Here is a 26,018-nt window from a genome sequence, read left to right as displayed (position 1 = left end):
CACGGTTCTCCACACTGACTATTTCAAAAAACACAAGTAACCCTATGACCCAGTAATCCTACTCATGGGTATTTACCAAGAGAAATGGAAACATATGTCCGCAAGAGGACTTATGTGCAAATGTTCATAGCAGATTTATTCATCACAGCTAAAAAAACCTGAATCACCATCAACAGGAAACAGGGCAATGGATCAAGGAATTGTAGTATATTCACAATAGAACAATACTCAGCAGCTAAAAGGAACTAAGAACTGCCTCATGCAACAATGGGGATGAATCTCAGCAACCTCGTGTTGAGCCAAAGAAACGAGACACAAAAGATGACATCCTGGAGGAGTCCATTCTCTCAAAACCAGGCTGAACTAACCTGTGGTGTCAGGAAACTAACCTTCACCTGAACCTGATCCTGAACCTGAACCAGGTAAGAGGGGATTGAGTAGAAGGGGCACAGGGAATTTTTGGAAGGATGAAAAATGTTCTTTATCTAGACTTGGGGTGGTGGTTACATATATAACTATAGAAAGAGGAATACATATAGATATATAGATATATAGATTTATAGAGCTAGGTAGTTATCAAAACCCAAAGAACTGAACCCTTAAGATCTGTGTACATAACTATTTGCAAATTATGCTTCTAAGTGTTTAACAATCAGCTAAGTGTTTAAAAATAATAAATCTGACTTTTTTTTTTTTAAGTACAAGTAAAGTTTCTTCCCCCCACCAATTCGGAGTCTCTCCCCAGCCATCTTGTTCCCTTTCAGGAAAAGCGGGCTGACTTGTGTACCATCCTGTGGACGATTTCTTTAAATTGAAAGAAAGCAAAAGAAAACACCGATGATTCTTACTTAAAAATAAAGGCTGTTCTCATTAGGAGGTAAGAGGCGAGACAAGCACAAAAACAAACAAGTCTAATTTCCTCCAGGGAACTGTCATTGTAAGTCTGAGGATGGCTGGACCCAGATGTCTCCCTCCGGTCAGGGGCAGCAGCTGGCATTTGTGATTCAATAAACAACATGCGTTACAATGGGGTCCTTGTAAGTGACAAAGACCTTGCCTCTTTGTCTCTTACCAAAACATCTGGCAGATCCATTTACAAGGGTGAAAGAGAGGCACACACAATTTTAAAGAAGGAAAATATGTTGTTTGATAGTCTAAAGGAAATACTTCCACAGCTGGATCAAAGTGGACCAGACGAGGAGCATAAACTACAGGAGAAAGGACACCACTTGGGGACGGAAGTTGTGCTAAGGTGGTTCACGTTGGGTTAAGCTGTCAACTTGAAACCTACTTAAGGAAAAAGCCAGGCTACCCTTATTTTCTTTACTTTGAACTTCCCCAGGTGCGTCCAAATGAGGATGTGATGGCCAAGGGCTTTCCTTTAGTGCTTTGTACTACGTACTTTGTACCCCAAAAGCTGCAGAGGGAGCTAATGATCACAATTAGTATTAACAGCTCAATCATGAACCCATATGCTGATATACTGAACCAGCACTGTCCTGTGTGTGTGTGTGTGTGTGTGTGTGTGTGTGTGTGTGTGTACATATATACTTACATATATACAGAGGGTGCCAAAAAATGTGTACACATTTTAAGAAAGGAAAACTGTATTAAAACTGTAATATTCAATATATACTGATGACAAAAGATGAATACAAGTCACGTGTGACATCTGCAGTTACAAGAGGTGCTCAAAGTGGTCACCATCAGCGTCCAGACACTTCTGATTACGCCGAACCACTGCATGAGCAATGCTGACCAAAATGTCCACTTGTACTTTTTTTGGCACCCCTGGTATAATGGGAGCCTTACTTGTAATTTTAAGTATCTAGTAGCTCCTTTACAACCTGATCTGACCTCTGTTAGAGTATTTAGTACATTTTGAATAACGCTTTGTAATCTTCCTTTTGATTAAGTTCCTCATAGACAGAAATGTCTCATTCATCTCCCCATCCCCAGAGCCTGGTCCAATGACTAGTACACAACCATGTTCAAGAAATATTTTGTGGATGCAATGAATGCTTTAGGAAAGCTTTCCTTTAGAACAATAGAAGATAGCTTCCCTGTGTGACCACATCATATTCAGAGCTGAGCTGGCCAGCACTTGATGTGCCCTCAAAGATGGCAAGTGATGAACATGAGGAGAGACGTAGAATGACCTGTGGGGTTTTACTGCAAAGGAGAATCTGCTTTTTAATATGTGATTATATCCAATAAACTAACGAGTTTATTCTTATAATAAACACACGGGACCTTTCACAACAAGGTGATTATGGAGAGAAGCTCTGTATTCCAGAAAGACTGCCGCTATTCACAACAGTTTCGGGACTGTACTCAAAAACACAGTTTCTACAAGAAGCTCAGAAAGGTCAGTCTCATTGATTTGTAAACGTCGTTCCTCGTGGACTCAAACTGTATTTCCAGCTTGATCATCCACTTGACTGAGTTTGATTCTAAATGATTGAAAGAACAATGGGCCACCATGGAGGACATTGCTAAGACTGCATGGCCATCCAATTATAAACCCACACGTGTCATTCTACAGGAAGACTTCCGAGCAGGCGTGCGGCAGTGGCGTCTTCCCTGGAATAGAGTGAGACAGTCACCCTAGTTGATAGTTTCGAAAAGGGTGACACTGACCTGGACGAGTAAATTTTAGCAAATGTTAAGAAGAAAACATGACACCCTCTATGCCCTGTTGGTGTGTAGATCTTTCAATGTACGCGCACAGGGAAACATGGGCCTTGGTCATTCGCCTGCACGCGCACGTAGGCGCTGACCCCGCGCGGACCCCGGGGTCGGCCTGGCCGCCTCACCATGATGCTCTTGTACATGTTGCCGTTGTCGTCCTCCACGCTGATGCGGATGATGCACGTGTCTTCGTTTTGCTGGTTGTACACGGGGGGCAGTGCGGTGGAGGTAATGGACGTCACCGAGATGGAGCGCTTGTGGATTTTGGGGTTGTTGTTGCAGGATGGAGGGGAGGCGAGAGGGTGGATTAAGGACGACATCCCTGAGGAATTCGTGTCCATGGAATGGATAGAGGAGCAGGAGGAGGACGACTCCGAGAGCTGGAAGAGGAAGCAAACCGCAGAAGGCAACGGGACTGTTAGAACCGTGGCCGACACTGTGCTTCCCAACTTTCAAAGCAGAGATGTTGCCACTAATAAACCTCAGTCATTTCCGCCACAACCGCCCACACGTGTGTTGTCTCTGAGGCAAGTACCCCCATGGCAGGTGCCTATCAGTGACTGGGTATTTGACCCAATCACTCTAGATCCCTCCGTGAGGCAAGGTGGTTGTCACTTCTAGCTTTTAGCTGCTCTTAAGGAATTGAACCAGCAGATGGCAGCAGATACCGAAACCAGAGGCAACACGGGCTCCGGAGGGGAGTCAGGAGCTTACAGGGCAGGAGTACCAACAGTTTATCCAGTCCTACTGCCCTGAGCGAGAATGATGCTTGACATGCCCTCAAAACTCATTTCTATCCTGATTCCACTTTGCACTCAGACTTTGTACCAGGAGAGAAATGTCAATATTTTTAGAAGTTTCTAAAATAAGGACCACAGATTGTACAAGCTCCTCATGGAACATTAGTCCTGAAAAGGCTGCTGTAGGTCACCTGGCCCCATTGCCTTTCTACTAAGGAGGAACCTGGGGCCAGAGAGAAAACTGCAGACATCACCACCAACCAGGCCATGCTCCCAAGTTTCCTGACTCCCATGGCCAGAGTTACCAAGCAACGGCATAGCCAAGGCCCAGACTGCAGGGGATAATAACGTGGTGAATGAACATAGTATTTCATCCCTCAGTGAGGCTATCACTGTGAGGTTTGTGATGAGCTTTCATATACCCTGTCAACAAAATGCAGAACGTTGTAAAGATGAGGGAAACAAGATTCAAAGAAACAGTGGTACTTGCCCAAGGAAACACAGCCTGTGAGAGGCTCTAGCACTTTATATGCTTCTAGAACCAACTGTACACATTTTCACGTTGTACGTCAAGAATAATTAAGGAATGCGGTGCTAGAGTTAATGTGCTTTTCTGATTAATTACATAGTTATCTTATGTGCACTACCAGTTATGACAGAATTAGGACGCCCAGAACTCACTGGGTGATGCTCCCAGAAGTCGTTAACCTGAAGCCTTTTAAACATCAATTAATTTTGTAGAAAATTAGAAATAATTTCTCAGAATGAGGTAAGCCAATTATACCACTCAATCCTATAAAATAATCTGGAAATCATTTAAAAATAAATCGCATTAATGTCTTTCATACCGGTCTACCTGTCCATGGAAACAGTACAGAAATTTAGCTTTCTGATGCTCTGGCTTCCACGTAAAATGGAGTCTACTTTATTGCATTGCCTTTGGACTTCTTCCAATGGCATAACTCCACATTAAATTCTACCACATGATTAGTTTCATTAGAGCCAGAAAGCTGATGTTCCAACTCTGATACGCAGGAGTCTAACTGTGGTTCGCTCTATCATAATATGGTTTAGTTATATTTCTTTTCTTATGTCCCCAAATGAACCAACTAGTGGCTCAATTTGAGGGCTAACGGAAGGGGGGTAATTTTAACAGCCTCACTTTGTTTGCAGGTGTACCACACAGTAGTTAAGAGGTCCATTTTCCAATTATTGGTTTGATATTGTCACCTGCCTTTTCCTCCATATAAATTCATTTCCCTTTGTTGGATTTTCCATGATTTTAATGACATTTATAAGTAAATAAAGCCTTGAAGATGCCTGGGTTCTAGCAGCTCTAAGCTAACCACCGGAGCAGCCCCCAAATTCTTATTGCGAATTTACTGTAAGGAACAAGTGTGAAAATCAATGCTTAGGAATCATGATCGGGGGGGATGAAGAAAAAGGGGTGAAGTGACATTTCACTAGAAAGAGTGGCCTCACAGGGTAGCTGGTGGGGCGGGCAGGGGGGCAGTCTGGAGGGCTGCAGGATCTCTGAGTCGAAAGGGACTGGGGAGGACATCCAGGCCAGCTGTGCAGTGAGCAGGGGAACTGAAGCCTTTCCAGTTAGCATTTGGGGATTTTGTAGCCCAGCAACTACTTGCATCCAATTCAATTAACTCATTTTTAAAACTAGAAATTCATAACTCTGAGTAGGTTCATCCAAAGAGTGGAAATTCATGACTTGTGCAAGAAATTAAAGCATTGATATAGGAGGAGACAAAAAGGACGGAGCAAGGAGTGTGCAAACGACACACACTGGGCTTGAGTAGCTTTAACAGGTGTGAATGCGATTCCATCCCCTTCCTGGACAGGCAGGAATCCCCCAGAGATGTGGGCAGCACTTGGGTTGTCACTTCTGCACAATGTCCGTTACCAGAAAAGGGGCCTACAGAGCAGAAGCTGTCAACGGGTGAGTAATGAGACTTCACTCCAGCTTTTGACTAATTCAATGCTGAATGTCAGGTTGTGGAGAATGATCCCACCACTGGTTTAGGGAACATGCCTGAGAGAACAACTGTGCGTTTACAGATTTTCCTTAATATTTGGAGACTGTACCCTGGATTTCAAAGCCGAAAGGTGAGGAATGCAGCGGGGACCGCACCTGAGTTATCACTGCCTGTGAGTCCTTGTGCGGTGCTCTTCCTGTACTGGCTGCTTTGTGACAAGGTCACTTGAGGGTTCTGAGATCGCTGCTGTCACTTATAACACAGTGTGAAACAGCACACAGTGCCTCTTGCAAAATACATACACACAAAATGAAGGAATGGCTACCAACACTCTACCTCACTTAGCCGAAGGGGCCAGAAGTCACTGACGGAGCAAGTTTGGCTGTCCCCAAAACCTCCCAAAACGGTGTGAATTCTAGTCGCCTCAAAGTTGACAACTCTTATTCAAGCTCCTTGACCAAAAAGATTGAAGCAGATGTGTACAGAAGATTAAGATGGATCTTCTGTTTTCTTTTCATTTGTTTATGCAGCCATAGAAAATGGAAACTCTCTATGGGAATTCTTTCATCAGTTCTCATCACTTTCCTTTGGCGAGCAGGGGAGGGACATGGCAGATTGTATCATTGTTACCACTTCCTTCGCCTCCTCTGTATCCATGCCTTTTGCCCTGTGACTCCACATTCCTCCCACTAGAAGTGGAACATAGCCCCCTGCCATATTATTTTATGTGGGATTTGGCCACATGATTTACTTTGGCCAATAAAATGTTGGTAGATATGACCCAAGTGAAAACTTGACATGTGCTTCCGGGATTGCGATTGCCCTCTTGTGCATCCGTCTTAGCATGCTAAGAGCTTGGCCCTGGTAGCCCACACTCCAAAAAGGAATGAAAGGCAGGTACGGCAGACCTGAGCCACACCATAGCCTGGGGCCAAGTGCAACCCAAATCAACCAGCCTGCAGTGCATGACAGAGAATAATTGGTTGTTGTTCGAAGTCACTGAGTTGTGGAGTCGTTTGCTATGTAACATTATTGTGGTACGAGCTTGGCTAAGGCAAGGTATGACATCAAGAAGCTAAACACGTCTCTGTACCTTGACTTTTTGCTCCTTCACAGAAGATCCTCCATCTCCTAAATAAAGTGTAGCTCATGTTACAGGTTACAATCCTTCCGTGGCCTTTGGATGTGGGTACAGAACAGTATTTCAAAGGCTAGATGAAAAAACTAACATGCTCATGGCTTTTAGACCTGTTTCTATATGGAACGAGTCCCCAGACAGAACTCTGCTTTTGACACCTCTTAAAAACATGACTTTCAAAATACTCTAGAGTGATAAACTTGCAGACAGACGGACCCCATGTGGCAAACACTGTGTCATGTGCCTGCATTGGGAATTGCGCAAAGGGGTGAAGTCGATACCTTTTTTTGAGGCTCATCAGGTGTGTCCATGGGCGTGATAGAGCTCTCCTCAGCCTCTGAGTGGTTTGACTCGCACGATGACACACTGACGGAGTCCATGCTTTCGCCAGAGCTCCCACTGGCAGTGGACTTGGGCTGCTCCTTGGTGGGCGTGCTACTGGTGATAATGTCTGAGCCCAGAAACAGTCTGCAGAAAACATAATGCCAGGCCTTCAGACTTACAAATCTGCGCATATACCGGTATTTGTGTGAATTAAGTCCTTGATGTTTTCTCAATCTCGCATGCCCCGCCATTATTATTTTAGGAAAACATCTGCTGTAAAGCTTCTAACAGATCATAGTAAACATCTTGTCCAAATAGGTTATTTCCAACCTCCAAGAACACACAGTTTGCTCAGCCGAATGAAGGGCTACATTAATCGAAAATCTTTCTAGGTCAAGGGTTCTCCATTTTTTAATAGTGTATGGACCACTTTGGCAGGATGAAAATACCATCCTCACACCCCGTCACTTTCCCCCATAAGATGAACTCCATGAGGTTGAAGAAGAAGGCTGGCACTTGTTGGACAAAAAAACCCAGGAGGAGAAGTTCTGTTCCAACAATCTGATGAACTACAATAACCTAGACCCCGTCACTCTAAAACTAGATCAGAAACATTAAATTTTTTTTAAAAAGTTGTGCATGCAAGACAGTAAGGAAAATCCCTACAGGCCAGAAACAGAAAGGGAACTGAAAACCAGAAGCATGTGAGCTAATTCTGCAGCTGCTTTGGTTGGGGAGTGGGAGGTTCCAATCTTGGCAAACTAGGGACGTGGATCTTAACACATATGCATCCCAAAGATGAGGGCTGCTGTTTATTTAAGGTGGGGAGTTGGAACTCAGTCCCCCTTATCTAGAGCCAGGACCCTCAAAGGGCTGTACCCTTAGTAAAAAGATGGACTAGGGAAAAATATCTTCCTACTGGCACAAGAAGACAACAAGGAAGCTTGTCTGTCTTGGTCTGAGCTTGCGTGAAAGATAAATGTCTCCCTGAAATTATGTGTGATCCTGGCCAGCAGCTCACTCAGATTTGCTACACAAGTGGTCTAGGAACCAGGAATTTCAGGCCAGTGATACTCCTAGGGAATTAGAATTTTTTTAAAAAAGTCTTTCTGGAGGAATAAACGTTCAACCCAGGCTGCAGAGAATTCCCTGATAAAGATGAGCTCAAAGTACAAAATTGCAAAACACACACATGATTTCACTGATATGTGGGATATAAAGCTGAAAGCAAGAAAGTAAGAAGACAAAGAAACAAAAACTCATAGACGTAGACAATAATTAGGTGGTTACCAAGGGGTAAGGGGGGAGAGAGGTGGTAGATGAGGGTAAACGGGATCAAATATATGGTCAAGGAAGGAGAACTGACTCTGGGTGGTAAACACGCAATGTGATATATAGATGATGTATTACAGAATTGTACACTTGAAACCTATATAACTTTACTAACTATTGTCACCCCAATAAACTTCAATAAAAAACAAAACATACACACAAGAAAATATCCTGCCCAAAGCATAACAAACAGTAGGTTTAGACTCCCGAGAACTTCAGATACAGAAACTGTCAGAAAGACACTAATAATTTTTTCATTCATTCAACAAATATTTGAGTGTCTACCATGGGCCAAAATACAAAATAACTATGTTTAAAAATACTAAAGACATATGATAAGAAATTAAAGCAGGAGTTAAGAGCAAGACAGTCTGAAAAAAGAACAGAACGATAATTTGAAAAAAAATTCACTTCTAGAATGAAAAATGTACTTATGTCAATTAAAAACTCAGTGTAAAGATTAAATAACTGTTGAAGAAAAAAAGTGTGAACTAGATGATAGATCTAAAGAAAATTTTTAGAAATCAGCATCAAAATATAAACACATGGAAAATAAGAGGTTAAAAAGACATGGAGAATGGAGTAAGAAATGCCTGTTATAAGAGAGTTCCAGAAGAAACCAATTGAGAGGATTGAACAGAGACCAATCTGAAGAGATGGTGGCTGAGAAGATTCTAAAACTAATGCCTCATTATCACCTGATACCAGGTAGAAGCCTGAGCAGCTTCTGAAAGCAGGACATCGCGCATCCACACCCAGTAAAGGCATGTATATGCTACATTGGAAACATGACAATATCCAAGTTCATATGGCATCCCTGCCTCCATAGCTCAGTGTGACTTGTTGAGGTATGTGGAGAGACAGTGCTGGGAAGTATCAATAACCCACGGAAACAGTCAGCATCCTGACCCCCCCCCCAAAAAAAAAAGGTAATAACAGAAAGTTGTTCCATAAAAAAATAATGGTAGCTTTTTAGGAATCCATTGAGAAGTAAGCACTGTTTCAGGAGTGTGACAACCCCACTAGTGTTGACAACAACCCACTGAGGCAGGCACTATCATTCTCATCTCACAAGTGACAAAACAGAAATTCACTCAGGAAACTGGTGGAGTTGGGATGTGTGAGGTCAGCATGGCACCCAAGTCTATTCTGCCATGAAAACACTGTCCAATGTTCTCTAATCACTGCTTGCTTGTCCCTGGTCAAGGCAGATGTGTCGCCCACAACATCAGACACAGGTAAATGTCTTCGAAAGAGAAAAACAAACTTATTAATCAAATGATAACCCTTGTTTCCTTGAACTAACCTCTTTAGCTTTCATTAGATTCATTAATCTAATGTCTTTCCGAGTAGAATGTCTAAGAGATCAACTTGAAGACAGAGATTAGGTTTTCCTAAGGCTCTTGTATAAAAATTGCTACAATCAAAGCACAAGTTCCAATGACACCAACAGTCTCTCTTTCTTTCCTCCCTTCCTTCTCATCCTTTCTCTCTTCCTTCTTTTCTTCCTTCTCTTCCTCATCTTCTCTCTTCCTCCACTTTTTATCTCCCATTCCATCTTTCCTTCCTATCTTCTTTCAGAAACCATTTTTCCAAGAGGCAGTCTGGTAAAAAGTTATAGCCTTGGGTCTAAAGCCAAATCTTGGGTTGGAATCCAGGTCCTCCAATTAGCATACTATTTACCCTGTCTGTGCCTCAGTTTCCTGGTTTATAAAATGGATCTAACAGTAGGACCTACCACTTAGGTTGTTTTGTGGATTGGATGAGGAATATCTGTATTATTGCTCGTAGAATAGTGTTGGCACAAGGCTCAACTTATTCATTCAATAAATATTTATTAACTACCTACTATATGTGCCGGGTACCATTCTATATCTAGGGATATAGCAATAAACAAAAAACAGATATAAATGCCTGTCTTTGTAGAGTCTGCATTCTAGATAGACATACTCGCGCAACACGGGGTATATCAGATGGAGATGAATGCAGTGGAGAAACACTAAGCAGGCAGAGGTGAGACAGGGTATGAAGGGCAGGTCAGGGGGATAGGTTATGGTATTTAATAAGGTGATCAGGGGAGGGTCACCGAGAGGGTGCAGATGCATCAGAGATCTGAAGGGAGTGAGGGACGTCTGGGGCATCAGTGTTCTAAGTAGAGGAAATGGCAAATAAACATGGAGCATGCCCAGCGTTTGCAGGGAGGTCTGGGTAGCTGGAGTGCGCAGAGTAGAGTGAGCGGGGAAAGACGAGGACAGACAGGTATGGGACAGGTGGGTGGGGCTGGGGTGATGCTGCAGATCCTGGAGAGCGGTGAGGGCCACTGTCAGGACTCTGCATTTTACTCCAAGGAAGACGGGTATGAACTGAGCTGTGGGCCTCCTGCATGCCTGGCACAGAGCTGCACATACAGCCACGAGTATGCTGGCTAAGGTTCTTGCTTTCAGGGGGCTTACATGCCACCGGAAGAAACAGCCAATACAATAGTGATTGGGGGCGACAGCAACTCTCTCAGGAGGCAACATGTCTGCCAAGTTTCTGAAGGAGCTGGCCACAGACAGAGCATGCCAGGCCAAAGGAGCACGTACTGCAAAGGCCCTGAAGCCGGAACAAGCCGATGTGGTTGAAGGATGGCTGGAGGACGGGCTGGATCTTGGTGAGCGAGGGGTGTTGGGTGAGAGGAAGGTGGTCAAGAAGGCTGGGGGAAGATGCTGCAGGGTCTAGAAAACTAGGAGGAAGAGTTCGGGTGCTATCTCAGAGTAAAACCCCGGAAGGCTTCTAAGCTAGGAAATGATATGATCTGGTGTACATTTTAGGAGACGACCAGACTATTTGGTGGCGAATGGGCTGTTGGGGCAAGGATGAGGCCAGAAGCCAGGAAGGGTATTGCTGGAGGGGTGCAGGCAGGAGACGATGGTGGCTCAGACCAGAGAGAACAGGGGAGAAGAATGAATGGACTTAGACACTGTACACAGTGAGCTCATGACAGAAAGACAAACTATTTAACAAGTGAGTGAACTGTTCTTCCTTTTCGCCCTGGCTTCAGGCAACTGCGTTGGACACGCTTCCTCTCCCCCACTCTGATGGGACCCTCTCAGGGCCCCAGAACCCCCGGGCGACACTCACAGGCTGAGCCTCTTCACCATGCTCTTCCGAGGCTTGGGCGAGGTGGCGCTGGCATCGGGAGCAGCTTCAATCTCACAGGAGAGGGCATAGCTGGGGAAGAGAAGGAAGCATGTGAGGTCAGGGCTTGAGAACTGAGTGACTTGAGAGTTCACGTGATTTACTGGTTGTGTTTTAGAGGAAGGCTCTGATTATTCAAAGTAAAGATAAATACTATGCTGTTCTTTCACAAATGTCACACGGTACTTAACTTAATGACCTAATTTTACAAATTTACACAGGTGCCTCCTCCCCTCTTTCCCCCACTGGCATATGGACTGAGGCTGGTTAGGTCCACGTGCTTCAAAAACATGGATTTGTGGGCCGGCCCGGTGGCTCAGGCAGTTGGAGCTCCATGCTCCTAACTCCAAAGGCTGCCAGTTCAATTCCCACATGGGCCAGTGGGCTCTCAACCACAAGGTTGCCAGTTCAACTCCTTGAATCCCGCAAGGGATGGTGGGCTCGGCCCCCTGCAACTAAGATTGAACATGGCACCTTGAGCTGAGCTGCCTACCGGATGGCTCAGTTGGTTGGAGCGCGTCCTCTCAACCACAATGTTGCCAGCAGTTCGACTCCCGCAAGGGATGGTGAGCTGTGCCCCCTGCAACTAGCAACGGCAACTGGACCTGGAGCTGAGCTGCGCCCTCCACAACTAAGACTGAAAGGACAACAACTTGAAGCTGAAAGGCACCCACCACAACTAAGATTGAAAGGACTACAAATTGACTTGGAAAAAAAAAAAAAGTCCTGGAAATACACACTGTACCCCAATAAAGTCCTATTCCCCTTCCCCAATAAAATCTTAAAAAAACAAACAAACATGGATTTGTGTGCTGTGGCAGCATCAAAGGCTGACTTCTTTCTGTTTCCTGATCATTCTCATCCCACGGCGAGGCCAGCGGAAGAATCATCTCTTTTCCACTATCTCCCTATTACTGTGTGTGTGTGTGTGTGTGTGTGCACATGTGCGTACATGCGTTCAACTTACTCTTCTCTAAGGAAAATGAAAGAAGAGACTTTTGTAAACTATATACTCATCAGTGAATAGACACAGACAGTTATTATTACTGATAAAGATATGTAACTATAGTTTCTAATTGCCAAAACATCCTAAATTAAAACCACTCCAGATTCAGACATCTACGTGCTAGACAGACATAACTTGAATAAGCACAAGAGGAATTTATATCTGACTTGAAATGTCTGTTATGAAAACTTGTTTTGGTTCTGGGTAGGTGAGGAAGAGTAAGTATGGTGAATATTAGCGTGATAAGTTGCTAATTATGTGTACTTTTTTTAAACCTAAAGATGTGTCCAGGTAGAAGTATCCATTGACATGGGAATTATTCAAATATTAACATAAGCTGTAGAAATTTTTATAAATAGCAAGAAAAAATGAGATATGTTTACCGAGATTCTTTTTATTGTTAACAAGTCAATTGCACAGCTGATATTTGAGCCTGAACTTTCTGAATCAAACCACCAACCAGCATGGGCTGTGTGTTCCATACGTAAGAAGGATGTACACAGAGAGAGAAGCTTAACTCATAGAAACTGATCATCAGACCAGGAAATGTGAAGAGAGACAATACCGCTTTGTTTTCTACATGGCAAAAAAAAAAAAAAAATCTTCACCAACTGATGAGTACTCTGAATCAAAGATTTTGTTTTAATGTAACAGGACCAATCTACCCTGGGATTTAAAAAGAACTCAGAAATCACCTACCTTTCAAATGAGAAAATAGGCTTATAGAGGTTATGTGCTTTGCTCGACATCACACAGTCCCCTTCAGAGCTTAGGTTGTAGAGTCAGGGAGATCTGAGTCTGAACCCAAACGCTATCACTGATTAGTTACAATACGTCTCTAAACCTCATTTCCTCATTGGCAAAATACTTAATTTGCTGTCGATTTTGCTTTCCCTGATGAAAACGTTCAAGAAAATCCCTGGTCTACAGCAGGGGTCAGCAAATATTTTCTGTAAAGGACCAGAGAGTAAGTATTCTAGGTTCTTCAGTCCATAGGGTCTCTGACGCAACTACTTAACTCTGCCTTTAATGCGTGAGAGCAACCATAAATAAGATGGAAATGAATGGGGCTGTGTTCCCATAAAACTTTCTTTGTAGATACTGAAGTTGGAATCTCAAATAACTGTCCCATGTCACATTCTTGGGTCCCCCCCCCCCCAGACCATTTAAAAATGTAAAAGCATGCAGTGGACTGCAGACTAGTCCTCTGGACTACACGTGGAAGACTACACCCCTGCTGGGCCCACATTCAAGACACTGGAGCTGATGGACCTTTCCATACGCATCAACCAGTTTTGAAACCTGTCCCTTGGGGATCCTCCACACCAGAGTTCTCACTGTTGCCCCAAATGCCAAGCACATCAGGCCACCAGGCCTTTGCTCATGTTCTTCTCTCTGTCTGGAACATTCTTCTCCAGTTCTCCTGGTGTAATCTTCCGTCTCTTTCACAGCCCTGCCCAAATGGTAACAATTTATGATAATCCCCCGCCCCATTTCCTTGGCCAAATGAATTGCTCTTGCACGTAGGTCCTGCAGCACTTCAGTTACTTATCATATTTCAATGATTCTATCTCCCCTTCCTGACTGAAAATTCCCTGAAAGCGAGTACCAGTAAACAACAGTGACAAACACGGTGACAATGGTGGTGGTGGTGGTGACGATGACAATGGTGACAGTGAGAATCCTGAAGATCAGGAGGAATCAGTGACTTGTCCACAGTTACAAAGATCAATAAATGGTAGAGCAAGAATCAGAAAGCACATCTGATACCATCAATTCAGCTTTTCCTGCTATATCATGAACCTTTGAAAAGTGAGGAACTAGCAGCAGCTCATGAAACAGCTGTTGAATAAATGGCCAAACGAGGAACTGGGTGCAGTATCCCTCTTGCCAACACCAGAGCTCCACTTTGATGGGCAGTATGTCCACCTACCTCTCCTCCTCTGTTAGGAGCTGCTGCCTCTGGAACCACTGGATGAACTTTTGGTCTGGGGTCATACAATAACTGTTGCAGGCAGATTGTAAGAGCTTTATTTGGGCAATCACTTCAAATTCCTAAAGCAGGCAGAACACCAAGAAAGAAAGAGTGAATAAAGGCCAATGAAATATACATCTTTCCGACATTAAAACATGCCACATTAGGATAAACGATGGAAAAAAATCATCTAGGAGGACTCTGAAGCACTGCCTTTCTTAGAAATAAAATACCAGACTAACTCTTAAAAATTCTAACTCAGAATCTTTCAAGTCCTTGTACGCTTTCATTGCCAGTCCGCCGTTCTCCTTGAGAAAGCAATTTATAATAAAACAAGCTGCCAAAGTAACCCAACCTAGTTACAACCTAGAGTCAGAGTGGCTTCCTTTTTCTCTTTTCCATTTTCATCCTAGAGATAGAAAAGTGTGTTTTTTTTATTGAACACTTCTAAAATATATTTAAAATGTCTATTTCTATATACTAAAATATAAAGAAACAATTACTTTAAGTCAGGAAGCTTCCAAGTTCCCCACCCCCACCTTCCTCAACTCTGACCCCTCAATAAATAAGTTTTGGTAGGACTGAACATCCAAACAGTTCAGGGTCTCATAAACTTGAATGTTTAGATTTCCCAAATCCTTGGATTTTTACTACTCCAGTAAATCATTTAACTAAGTCTTTTAAAGCTCATGAGAGAAGCAAGTATATAATGATGTCCAAAATTATTTAGATGCGTCAATAAAGATTTTCATGTTTAAGTCAGCAGTGGGTAGAAGCTTTAGCCTTACTCAAACTTTCTGAGGGTTTAACCTGCGAGTCTTAAAAGGAAAGAAATTACCATCAGGGTTATTCTGAAGGCAAAGGACAAAGACGGGTAACCGGGGAGGCAATAACTGAATGTTTTAGCATTACAGAATATGACAGAAGTAAGTCAACGACCGACAGATTCCATGGTGTCAACTTCCCATCCAATGACCTCAGTCCTTGGTCTCAGTCAGTATCTCCAAGGAACGTTTTTCATCAAGCTAAAGGAGAATATATACTCCACCAAGGGACAGAAGACTCACACCTGTCCAAGTTAGTGCTTAGCTCCTGAAATTTTGGGTTTAGTTTCAATGTCATTTCCTCCTGGAAGTGTCCCCACAAGTTGGGGATCCAAGCCCCTCCTACATGCCCCTATAATACCCACTACTTCTGCTCACAAGACCTTTTCAGGTTGTATTATAATTGCCCAATGATTGTCCACCTTCCTCTTGGACTGTGAACTTTAACAAGAGGGCAGGGAGCTCTGGCTTGTTTTTTCCTGCTGCAATACCCAAACCTATGAGAGTGCCACCCCATGTGAGGGACGTCATCAGTATTTGGGGAATGGAAGGATGAATGAATAACTGAAGAACAAGGACAGTACCCTAGGGGGACGTTATGGTTTTTCTCACTCATTTTTATTTGGATCTTTTAAAATACCTTTTTAAATACACATGTTAACACTAAAGCGACAGCCAATTTTCAAAGCTCTGTTTTATCTTTTTTATCATAGGGCAGAACTATTCTACTGTCTACACAAAAATTCAGATTGATGTTGAACACCCCTTCCTCTGCTGACAGGAAAGGAAAAGAATAATTATCCACATGTAACCATGAAGACTCTTCCTTTCCTCTCTCAAATAGACCCATAAGAGTTAACCATCTTTATTAACTCTTCTATGTCATTTACTCTTATGAAACCCCGCTCCTTAATAGGATGAACCTGGTATTACTAAAGCTAATTGTAAAGAAAGATGAGGAGAGGTGAGAAAGACATGTGGGCCTTGGAGAAGCTGGACCAGATAAGAACCCCAGTTCTGCTACCGGGTGACTCTGGTCAAGTTACCTCCCTCTCTGAGTCCTGGCTTCCTCACGTTTGAGTTGAGGATGATAAACTCGACCTCACAGGGCTCTTGGCGGATAATACATAGGATCATGATAAGCACAGTGGTATATGAAAAATATTCAATAAATGCTGATTCATTTTTTTCTGCCTCTACATAAAACTTAAGCCCCCGCGCTTCTTTCATTTTGTCATGCCCAGATAAATAAAGTAAAACGGAAAATCACAGCCAAAATCTCTACTTACCCTCCTCCTTTTCTCAAAGTTAATCAGCCCACCCTGAAAGAAATTAAAAAAAAAAAAAAAAAGCAGTGACAAACCACATTACTTTGAAACACAGCCAAGCCCTGTGTTGTTCTAGGTCTTACTAAAATAGATCAAAGGATGTTAATTAAGATCAAATAAAGTCACAATTAATTAACACTATAATTATGGCTGCTATGGAGGAGGAGAAGCATTGTTCGCTTTGAGAAAAACATTCTTTTAAAAACTTAAAAAAATTTTGACATACAATATTGTATTAATTTCAATATACAATAGTGATTAGATAGTTATATAATTTACAAAATGATCACCCTGATAAATCTAGTACCCATCTGACACCATACACCATTATAACAATATTATTGATCCCTGGGACTGTTTTTATAACTGCCAATTTGCACTTCGTAATCCCTTCCCCTTTTTCACTCATCCCCTATCTGGGCAGCCATCAATTTGTTGTCTGTATCTATGAGTTTGTTTCTGTTTTGTTCGTTCGTTTACTTTGAAGAAAATCTTTTAATTATAATAGGACAGGATAGGCCAACAGCCTTCTGTTAGAATGTCTGAAACCAACTAAAATAATAATGATAAAGGAATGACAATTCAGAATCCAAATACATTTGCAGAGCCAGGAAAGGCAAAAGCTTGAGCAAATGTTCCATTACATTTTTTTTTTTCCTTGACCAAAAGCAACAAAAACAGATGGTGCTTGGCTCATACTAGGAACCAAACTGTCAATGCTTTATCAAAAGGGAAGTCACTTCTACATAGCAGCATGAAAAATTAAGTTTCAATTCTTCATCCCCTCAGCAACTATTCTTAGTAGGCTGAATGTAACTTCTAAATCATTGGTCACTCCTAAAAAATTCCCCAGAACTAATGAGTGTTTCCTGAGATAAGCTGAGGCAGAGGATGTGAAGAGATATAGAGCCCGGGAAATGCAAAATGAATGAGCATGTCCACATTTATGACCAGCTTGGAGGTAGGTCTATGCAAAATATGTGCTACTCCTTCTAATTATAAAGGCTGATGGCCTGTGATAACCACAGGTAAGATAAGCTTAAATATATATAAGCAATCCTTAAATCTCATTTCAAATATCAAATTTCTTCTCCACTTAATATTTTAATATTGTTACTAACAAGCAGCTTGTTTGATTGGGTTCACCTCTTTTCCCATCGAGTGTGTGCCCGTGCCCCTGTGAGGGTGCCTCAGAGCAGAAAATAATATGAAAAAAAAGGAATACTTAAAAATCCACACATTTGATTGACTCCCTACCCCACAAGACAGGATGGAATGTTAGGGCATTATTACCACTTCCCAAAGTCCGACTCAACATCAAGGTCTTGCTCAAATCCACTCCTTCTTAAGACCTTACCATCTCATCCCTCATATGGAACCGATCATGACCTCCCCTCTGCTCTCATTGCACTTCTGTTTGAACTCTTAATGTTTCTATCAGCCACTGCCTGCTTTGCTGTGTACCTTCCACTGGGCTGCGAGCCACTTGTGGTATTATTCACCGTAGTATTCCCCAGAGCATCTAGCACAATGCCACGTATGTGATGGGCCCTCAATAGATACTAATAAAGTGAGTTTCTCTCTTGGGGATCCTGTGAGAAGGCTGCAGATCCAGTGTCACCACCCACACAGAACTCACCTCGATGTAGTCCTGGAGAGCAGTGTCGAGCATGGTCAGGTCAGTCAGGAAGGTGCCCAGGTAGGGCACAGTGCCCTGCATCACACCCTGAAGAGCAAAGATAGCAGAACTGACACAGTTGTTACTGACAAGTCTGAGGGTTTCAGTAACCTCCACCCTGGAGCAACTGGACCCATTGTGGGCTGTAGGCAACCACACGCCCATTAGCAGATGGAAGCCGCCATCTTTGAATGGCCAGGTAAGCCTTGACAAGGTTTGGAGAATAAATAAGGAGAATTTGGGGCCAATCGTGCTAACCTCCATGAACGAAATTTTTTAAATTCCTACACCGATAAGACAAGAACGCCATCATCTAGTAGCTAACTTTAAGAGTTATGAAAAACAAACCTCAAAGCCAGGAGATCAGACAAGTATGCTCAAAATTGTTAACAGAGGGGCTTATTTTTTGCATAGGTCAGAGAGACACCTTTTCTCTTTCACAGTGAGCAGACACTCCAGTGGTTTGGAATGGCTCTGGAAAGGGATGGCCTTGCCCCCTGTGAAGGAGTGGACCGGTACTCACTGGAGAAGACTGTACCACGAGGGGAGGAGACGTCACTATTGCAATGACCCCTTGGCTAGACTTCGTGACTCGCTCCCAAAGAATACAGGAGGGTAAATGGTAACTCTACAATGGAAAACCTGGCAAACTCTACCTTAATCAAGTAGTTAAGGGTAACAACACCAGTGACACCAGATGTCACACTGATGTCATTCACTCCTTGATATGATGTCATGAGAATGGCACTTTAACCGTGATATTCTTCCCTCAACCCCATAACCTCCGTCTAATCACTGGGAAAACAACAGACACATCCTGATTGTGGGACATTGTAAGGACATCAGGACTCCTTAAGATGGTCAAGGTCATGAGAAACAAGGAAAGACTGTGAAACTGTCAGAGACCAGAGGAGACTGGAGAGATGTGACAACTAAATGAGTGTGGTATGCTGGACTGGATCCTGGAAGGAATGAGGATACTAATGGAAAAATGGTGAAATTCAAATGAAGTCTGGATTTTAGTTAACAGTAGCATGCCAGTGTCAGCGTCTCCGTATTCACAGATGTGCCACAGATGATGTCAACCAGGGGGAAACTGGGTGAGGGGTTCACAGAAACGCATGTACTGGCTGGAACTTACTGTAAATCCCCCAAATTAAAAAGCCTATGTTTAAAACATTGGCCCTTGGAAATCAAGGTAAAAATACTTCAACTGCCGGTATATACTATATTAATTTCACCAAATTTTCATTGAAATCATCGCTCTTCTCCATAAGGGTACCAAGGCAGTAACCATGTTGAAAAGAAAACTACAAAGGGCTTCCATGGACACCTTCTCCTAAATTCCACTGAGGAACTTACAGAAATTCTGGCAAGAAAACAGCCTCAGCCAGGGCAAGACCAGGTTCCCTGACATGAGGCTGGTGTTTCCTCAGCCAGAACTGCTTCATGCACTTCATGCCACGGAGGGTGTTGTCCTTCGGGAACTCACCGCCAGCTGGTTTGTCCTTCCCCATTATGTGTACAAGGTCTCACCCTGAACTGAAATAATAATCTTTTTTTTAACAGCTATTTTTAATTTATCTTTGAACAACTGGGAAAGTTTGAAATGCTGTGAAGTTTTTACAAGCTTTATGTTACAGGAGGGTCCTATCAATTCAAAAACGTCCCTGATGTAGGTCCAGCTTCCCAGGGAAGGAGAGAAATCTTCTCTAGGTCGGGATGAAAACATGTAGAGTTTGTCAGTTTCTAATCTCCTCTCTTTGGTTTTCCCTCTTCTTGTTATAAGTTAGGAGAGCTTTTTAAATAAAGCTGAAGATGATAATAACTATCTTTCAGTTAAGGAGGGAGGGATGATACTCCTTTGAGTACTAGAAAACTAGAAAGATTTGGTTAGTCCTTAGGGTTAGTAAGGAGAGTTGGCAAATGACTAGAGGGCTTGGAACAAATGAGAAGATCTACAAGTAAACTGACCAAGTCCTCCTAAGAGTAGTTACTCTTTCCTCAGCAGCCAGGCCCTGGGCCACGCTGGGTCCAAAGCTGACTAAAGTAGGCATTCCCACCAGGGAACTTCAAGGCCAAGGGGGTCTCAAGGCCAAGGTAGCAGCAGCTTCTAGGTGAGGGAGTAGAGAGAGGAAGACAGTAAGAGGGACGAGGGTGTCCCCGCTGCAGACTTTCCCTTACCTCTAGAAAAACAATGCTCCAGAGAACACCATGATTTGTGACTTTCAGTGTTTATTTCCTACTGGGTCAAATGGGAGTAATAACGTCTTTCCTACAGATCTCCCAGGGTTGCTGAGAACAAATGAGGTAAGGAACGGGGCAACTTCTAGGAAAGCATGGATGCCCTGCAGATTGAAGGTGCTGGTGCCACGCAGGAGCCCAGGTCGCTCTCTCGTGGGCTCGCAGGGAAGGCCAACGGCTGTACCTACCATATCCTTCTGGAGCTGGAGCCGCCTCTGAGTCCGCTTCTGGTTTTCTTTCACACTGCTGTCCAGGTTTGCAAATTTTGAGGTTCCTTCCTAAGAAATGAAGCACACAGAGGAGAGGGATGGAGAATGACACCAGAAAGAAGGGCACTGGCATCTGGTTTCCTGCACAGACCCTCTGCAAACTATCTGGATGCCATGTACAGTGAAGAGGCCTGCAGCCGGGTCTGGGCTGCATGATGCAAATGCACAGCTGGCTTGTTGCAAGTGGTCTATTTGTAATCAAACGCGGTGGCCTTGGGTTATCCTGTTTCCCCCTACTCTCTAAGAAGAGCCCCTGGTTTGGTTATAAAATCCATTGTTAATGCAGGGCAGGCGATTCTCGGAACTGGAGGCAATTTTTACACATCCCAAACTTCACCCAAAGTAAAGACATGTCCTAGAAATGAAGATCTCTTTCTCTGCACATTTTGTGATTTCTTGATCTTGGCCCGAAATGCATAGACCAGCATTCTGTGAAAGAAAGGGGACGATTTCTGTGGTATTTCTTAGCTAAATGAAACTTTTGTACCGGAAGTTTTCTGAGGAAGTCCAGTACCATGGCACGGCACCAATCTATGAAAGACAGACCTTCATACATTTTTCCCCCTTCCCCCCCCCCCCCAAACAATCCTCTCAAGTTGCCACTCAGGTTTGGAACCCTTACAAATCAATCCTTCCTCTGGGCGCCTGAGGACAGATGGCTGTCCTTTCTCTCCTCCCTGTCTGCTTAACAACAAACTCTTTGAAACTCTTCTGCATAATGACTAATCTTGAGTTTGCTGACTGTACATAAACTATTTTCCGTTTGGTGGTTTCAGGGTCTTGTTAAGTTCTCATTTTCCAGGAACTGTGTGAATGGGAGGCACATTTCACAATTTAGCAGTGTATAACGTCTACGTTAGATTTTCCTGAGTCGGTGTTCCCTGGGTTTATTATATTACCCTAGCATGTGACCTTTCGCTACTGTACAACTGCAAAAGGATCTTTTTCAGTAACTTGGTCTTTCCGATGACAGGCAGACATCAATTATCTTCCATCGTTCTCCAGCCTTAACCCAGGTCCAGGTCCACAACTGAGGACAGAACCCATAGTGACTATCTATTTTATTTCTCCCCGTTACAAAGGATAATCAGGAGAGCTAGCTAATAATCTCCCACTTACAGTTTTTCCTGGGGATGAATGAAAGTGGCCCGACATGTGCCATTTCCTGTGCTAGACAGTTGTGGTTCCTCCCAAATTCTTGATAATTTGCTGGCAGGGAGAAATCAATTGTCTGACTTGGATGAGTATCTGTCTCTTTCAAGTGTGTAGGTCCTTCTGGATCCTTTCACTTTCTTAGTCACTGGCAGAGGCATGATGCATGGAAATCATTGCAGATAGACCTGAAATTCTTAAGAAGGATTTCTGAGAAGTAAAAGGCTCCTGAGAATCACAGTGATGGGAGGCAATCTTTAAAGAGCATTTAGGACAACTTCCTGATGGGTGGAGAGATAAAGACCTGAGACGGAGAGCTAAAAGACTTGCTGATTTCATGACTTCATCATTTCGTGAGAAGGAGCGTCCATCTCTGCATGGCTAACTAGTGCAGTTCTTCCAAATATGGTGTCAACTGAAAAATCCACTATGTGCCACATTCAAAAGTTTCAGTTTTTTTTCTTCCTCAGTCCTAAATCCTCTGTTCTGCGACGTCTCACACCAATCCCTTGAAACTTCTCGAAGCTTTTCACAGGTTTTTGTGATTGCATCACTCTGGTTCTTTCCTCCTGCCTCCTTTGCTGCTCGTACTTCTTTAGTGATTCTTCTTTCTGCCAAAGTCATCTTGTTTTTCGCTATACTCATGTCTTTGGAAATACTATCCAGTCCCAAGACCTTAATCATTACCCACGTTTGGATGAATCCCAAATGTCTCCCTCCATAAGCTTCCCACTCCCTCCCACTCTCCTCTCATCTCTTCCCCTCTGTCATCCTTCCCTCTCTCCAGTACAAATTTCTCCCCTGAGTCTCACCTTCTGTCTCCATCCTTATCAGAGTTCAGCTGCCCTCATCCACCCTCAGAGGGGGCTCTTCTACTATGGTCCTAGCCAGGCATTGGCTCCATCTCAATAAATGTTGGTTAAATTATAGCTCGGAAGCTAATGGTAATTATTCGAATAGGTCCTCACAGTCCAAATGATCTCCTGCTCCAACTGACTTTCATGCATTTGGGGGCTTGACTGAATACTATATCTCCACCAGAGACAAATTCCCAGGCCTTCCTAGAAGTTGTTTGTATTAGTACAACCAGGAAGAATTCTCACCAAGAACCAAGATTTGGTGGTATTCTGCTTTCCTGTTGTTTTGAAATTTGTGGATCTATAATTTACCTGCTTCGAATGATCTAAGTTCCAAAAATCAGAAGGAGGAAAAAGGTTTAAGATAATCTTTGAGAAAAAAATTTTTTTCTAACAATTGAAAGGAAAACCATAGACTCTTGCTAATTATTATGTTGCCTCCAGTCACATTATAGAGGTGGCACATTATGTCTACCCAGAGTAGAAGAGAAGAGAGGGCATTTCAGACTAAGATTACCTAAACCTATCCGTGTGAGTCCAGGAATGGCATGTTCAAAACAGAGGCTGGCAGTTTTTCATGGTGGTTCTTTTGAGAATTTAAAGACCTTTATTTCATTTTTTACAACTGTGCTGAGAATTAACATCCAGAACTATCCATTTCATATGAAAGAATGATCAGCAAAGATGTCTGGCAAGATACCTAAATATATGCATCCACTGCTCAAAACATTCCACTATCACTAATGATAGTGCACAGACCACATGAACTCATAGCCAAGTTTTTCATTTCTTTGGGACTTGAGCCATATGTAAGAAATCTAACTTAGAGCACTAGAGTAAACCTCTACTGTTAAGAAAGGTTTATGGGACCTTTAATGTCGAGATACAGCTTTGTTTCTAGGGTTTCAGCCAGAAGACTGCCACCAGGCGAAGAGCTGCACAGTATTCAATGTACCTCCTTTGCAAGGATGACTCAGAGCTATTGGGATTTGAATGTGTGGCTCCAGTTAGTCTAGCTTCGTATTACGGACAGGGAGACCACTGAGCCGTCTCCTTCCAGCCAGACGAGTTTCCATTTAAAGTCCCCAAATCCTTGGGGATGTGAAGCCGGGTGTAGTAACACTCAGCAAGCAGTGTTTAGTGTGCAGTGAAGCAGGTTGTGGCCATCAGCATAAACTTCCCTGCTCATATCACCTGCTCCAAGGAGGACTAATAGTGGGCAAGGTGTTCAAGTCATGTGAGTGATAAGGCCCATCAATTCACGCCGTCAAACATGGTTTCTGAACGCTTGCTACATGCCAGGCGCTGTGTGAGGCATTAGGAATTTAACAGCGAAAAGATAAATCCAGGCCCTGCCCGGAAGGCTTACAGGCCATGAGGGAGACTGGTGAAGCACATAAGCAATTCGAATGGTGCAGACGAGTGCCAGGACAGACATGGGAAAGAAGCTAATCAGACTTGAGAATGTGGAGGGGGGCTTCCAGAAGACGGGGAGTCCACACTGAGACACGAAGGGTGAGTGGGACTTAGGAGGAGAATAGTCAGGAAGACCGTAACAGGGGCCCTTACAGGAAGGGCTATGCCAACAGTTACCAGCGGGAAGCCTTTCCCAGTAACCCCATCATCACGCGTCTTTCATTCCTACTCCGAGTGTCTGCACCGAGCTCGCATATGCAGCTATACTTTCCTCATTTTCATTTGCTACGTATACTTTGGTTTCATATGTACATAGCTTGCCAAATACTACAACTAACTTACATTTGCATAGTGTTTTCGAATATTTTACCTCAGTCAGCCTTCAAAACACTTCTAGGAGTTCAGTAGACTAAATGCTATTATATTCTCCCATTTGCAGAAAAGGAGACTCAGGACAAGGATGGTATCTTCTCATTGCCCTGTACGAGGCTTCCTTCTATGGTGGCGCATCCCAGACTATTTTAGAATTGTCCACGTCTCTCCCTTCCCCATTAAGGAGACTGTCATCATCTCCTTAAGGTCAGAGACTGCCTTCAGTATGGTTGTACTTCCAACACCTACCATGTAGCGAACGCTCAGTCAGTATTTCTTCAATTGCTGATTTACCTTCTCTGTGAAGTTTGACCTGACCTACCCTGCCCCCTACTCTCGAGTGGTCAGAAGACACAGTTTATGCCTAAGTGATAAAAGCACCGGCTTTAGAGTCTCACCAGGTTGGATTCACATCCTAGCTCTACCACCTACCAGGTGTGTGGCTGAGGGCCTGTTACTGACCGCTCTGAGTCTTGACTCTCTGCAAAACGAGGATGATGCATGGACTTTATAGAAAGGCTGTGAAGACAGTATCTGCTCTCTGTTCCCCTCTGATGGTTGTTTGCAACCTGTTATTTGTACCTTTATGTGACGACTACTGACTTATTCTTGTTTAGTGCCTATATCCATCCACTAGAAGGTGCACTTTTGAAAAGAGGATCTATACTAGTCATTTTCATATTCCTAGAGGCTGGTCCAATGGTTTACAAACAGTAGCTATGCAACAACTGTCAGGAGCAATAAAATGAACCGCGCCATACCTTTGCTCAGCGCGTAGTTCAGAAGTCAGCACTCATTTGGCGTTCAATAAATATTGCTGACAGACAGATTGTGCAATTGCATCCAAATAAAGGATGTGGCATTGCTGGCTTGGCCTCGGTCATTTGAGGAGCTGTTTTGCTGAGAAGGAATATTCCAGGCCCTCTTACCCACCTCACTGCCAGCACTCGGTATTTGCAGAGCAGCTTGTTAAAGAGGGACACCCAGGAGCACAAGTTTCACAATCTGGTTGCACAACAGTGAAGCCCTAAGCTTCGATTTGAATTTTCTCAGCCCCAAGCTTCGATTCCGCATAAAAACAAAACCCAAAAAGTCTGCCTTCTCGTCACGTCAGGCTTTCTCGTGGGACTGTAGATGCCTAAGGAGGCCTCCAGCCACTCCTCCCTTGAAGAGATTCCAGAGCTGTCAACAGGACTACCCCGTTCCCTCACCACCAGCCTCACCTTCATCAGTAGTTCCCGGCTGGTCAAATGGTTATTATGGTCCGAGAAGATATCTGAAAGTTCTTCAAACATCAGCATTCGCTCCCTATAAGAAGGATTAAGAAAACATTAACAAATGAAGAGTTAGGAAAAGCCCAACACCTTCGGCCCAGCGGTCCGCAGTACCTATGGCGACAAGGGACTGTACTGATCTCAGTATCAGTGGGCCCTATGAGTCGATGAAGCCACTGACTTATGGAGGGTGGCTTTGTTTTAAAGGTGGATATGGTCACCTGTGTAAA

General features: G+C 43.5%; 1 protein-coding gene across 3 annotated transcripts in view; it reads right to left on the bottom strand.

Moving 5' to 3' along the window:
* RGL1 (ral guanine nucleotide dissociation stimulator like 1) overlaps positions 1-26,018 on the bottom strand; it is a 210,435-nt gene that overhangs the window by 3,429 nt on the left and 180,988 nt on the right. For all 3 annotated transcript variants that reach the window (XM_019738703.2, XM_019738870.2, XM_019738786.2), the window contains 8 exons: positions 25,738-25,822; positions 20,637-20,726; positions 18,166-18,252; positions 16,488-16,520; positions 14,333-14,454; positions 11,337-11,426; positions 6,839-7,025; positions 2,817-3,071 (listed from right to left, as the gene is read on the bottom strand). In XM_019738703.2, coding sequence (XP_019594262.2) covers positions 2,817-3,071; positions 6,839-7,025; positions 11,337-11,426; positions 14,333-14,454; positions 16,488-16,520; positions 18,166-18,252; positions 20,637-20,726; positions 25,738-25,822 — 949 coding nt within the window. The remainder of the gene's footprint in view (positions 1-2,816; positions 3,072-6,838; positions 7,026-11,336; positions 11,427-14,332; positions 14,455-16,487; positions 16,521-18,165; positions 18,253-20,636; positions 20,727-25,737; positions 25,823-26,018) is intronic.

Source organism: Rhinolophus sinicus, linkage group LG17, assembly GCF_036562045.2.
Source record: "Rhinolophus sinicus isolate RSC01 linkage group LG17, ASM3656204v1, whole genome shotgun sequence".
Classification (NCBI taxonomy): domain Eukaryota; kingdom Metazoa; phylum Chordata; class Mammalia; order Chiroptera; family Rhinolophidae; genus Rhinolophus; species Rhinolophus sinicus.
This window is presented reverse-complemented; position numbering and strand designations above follow the sequence as displayed.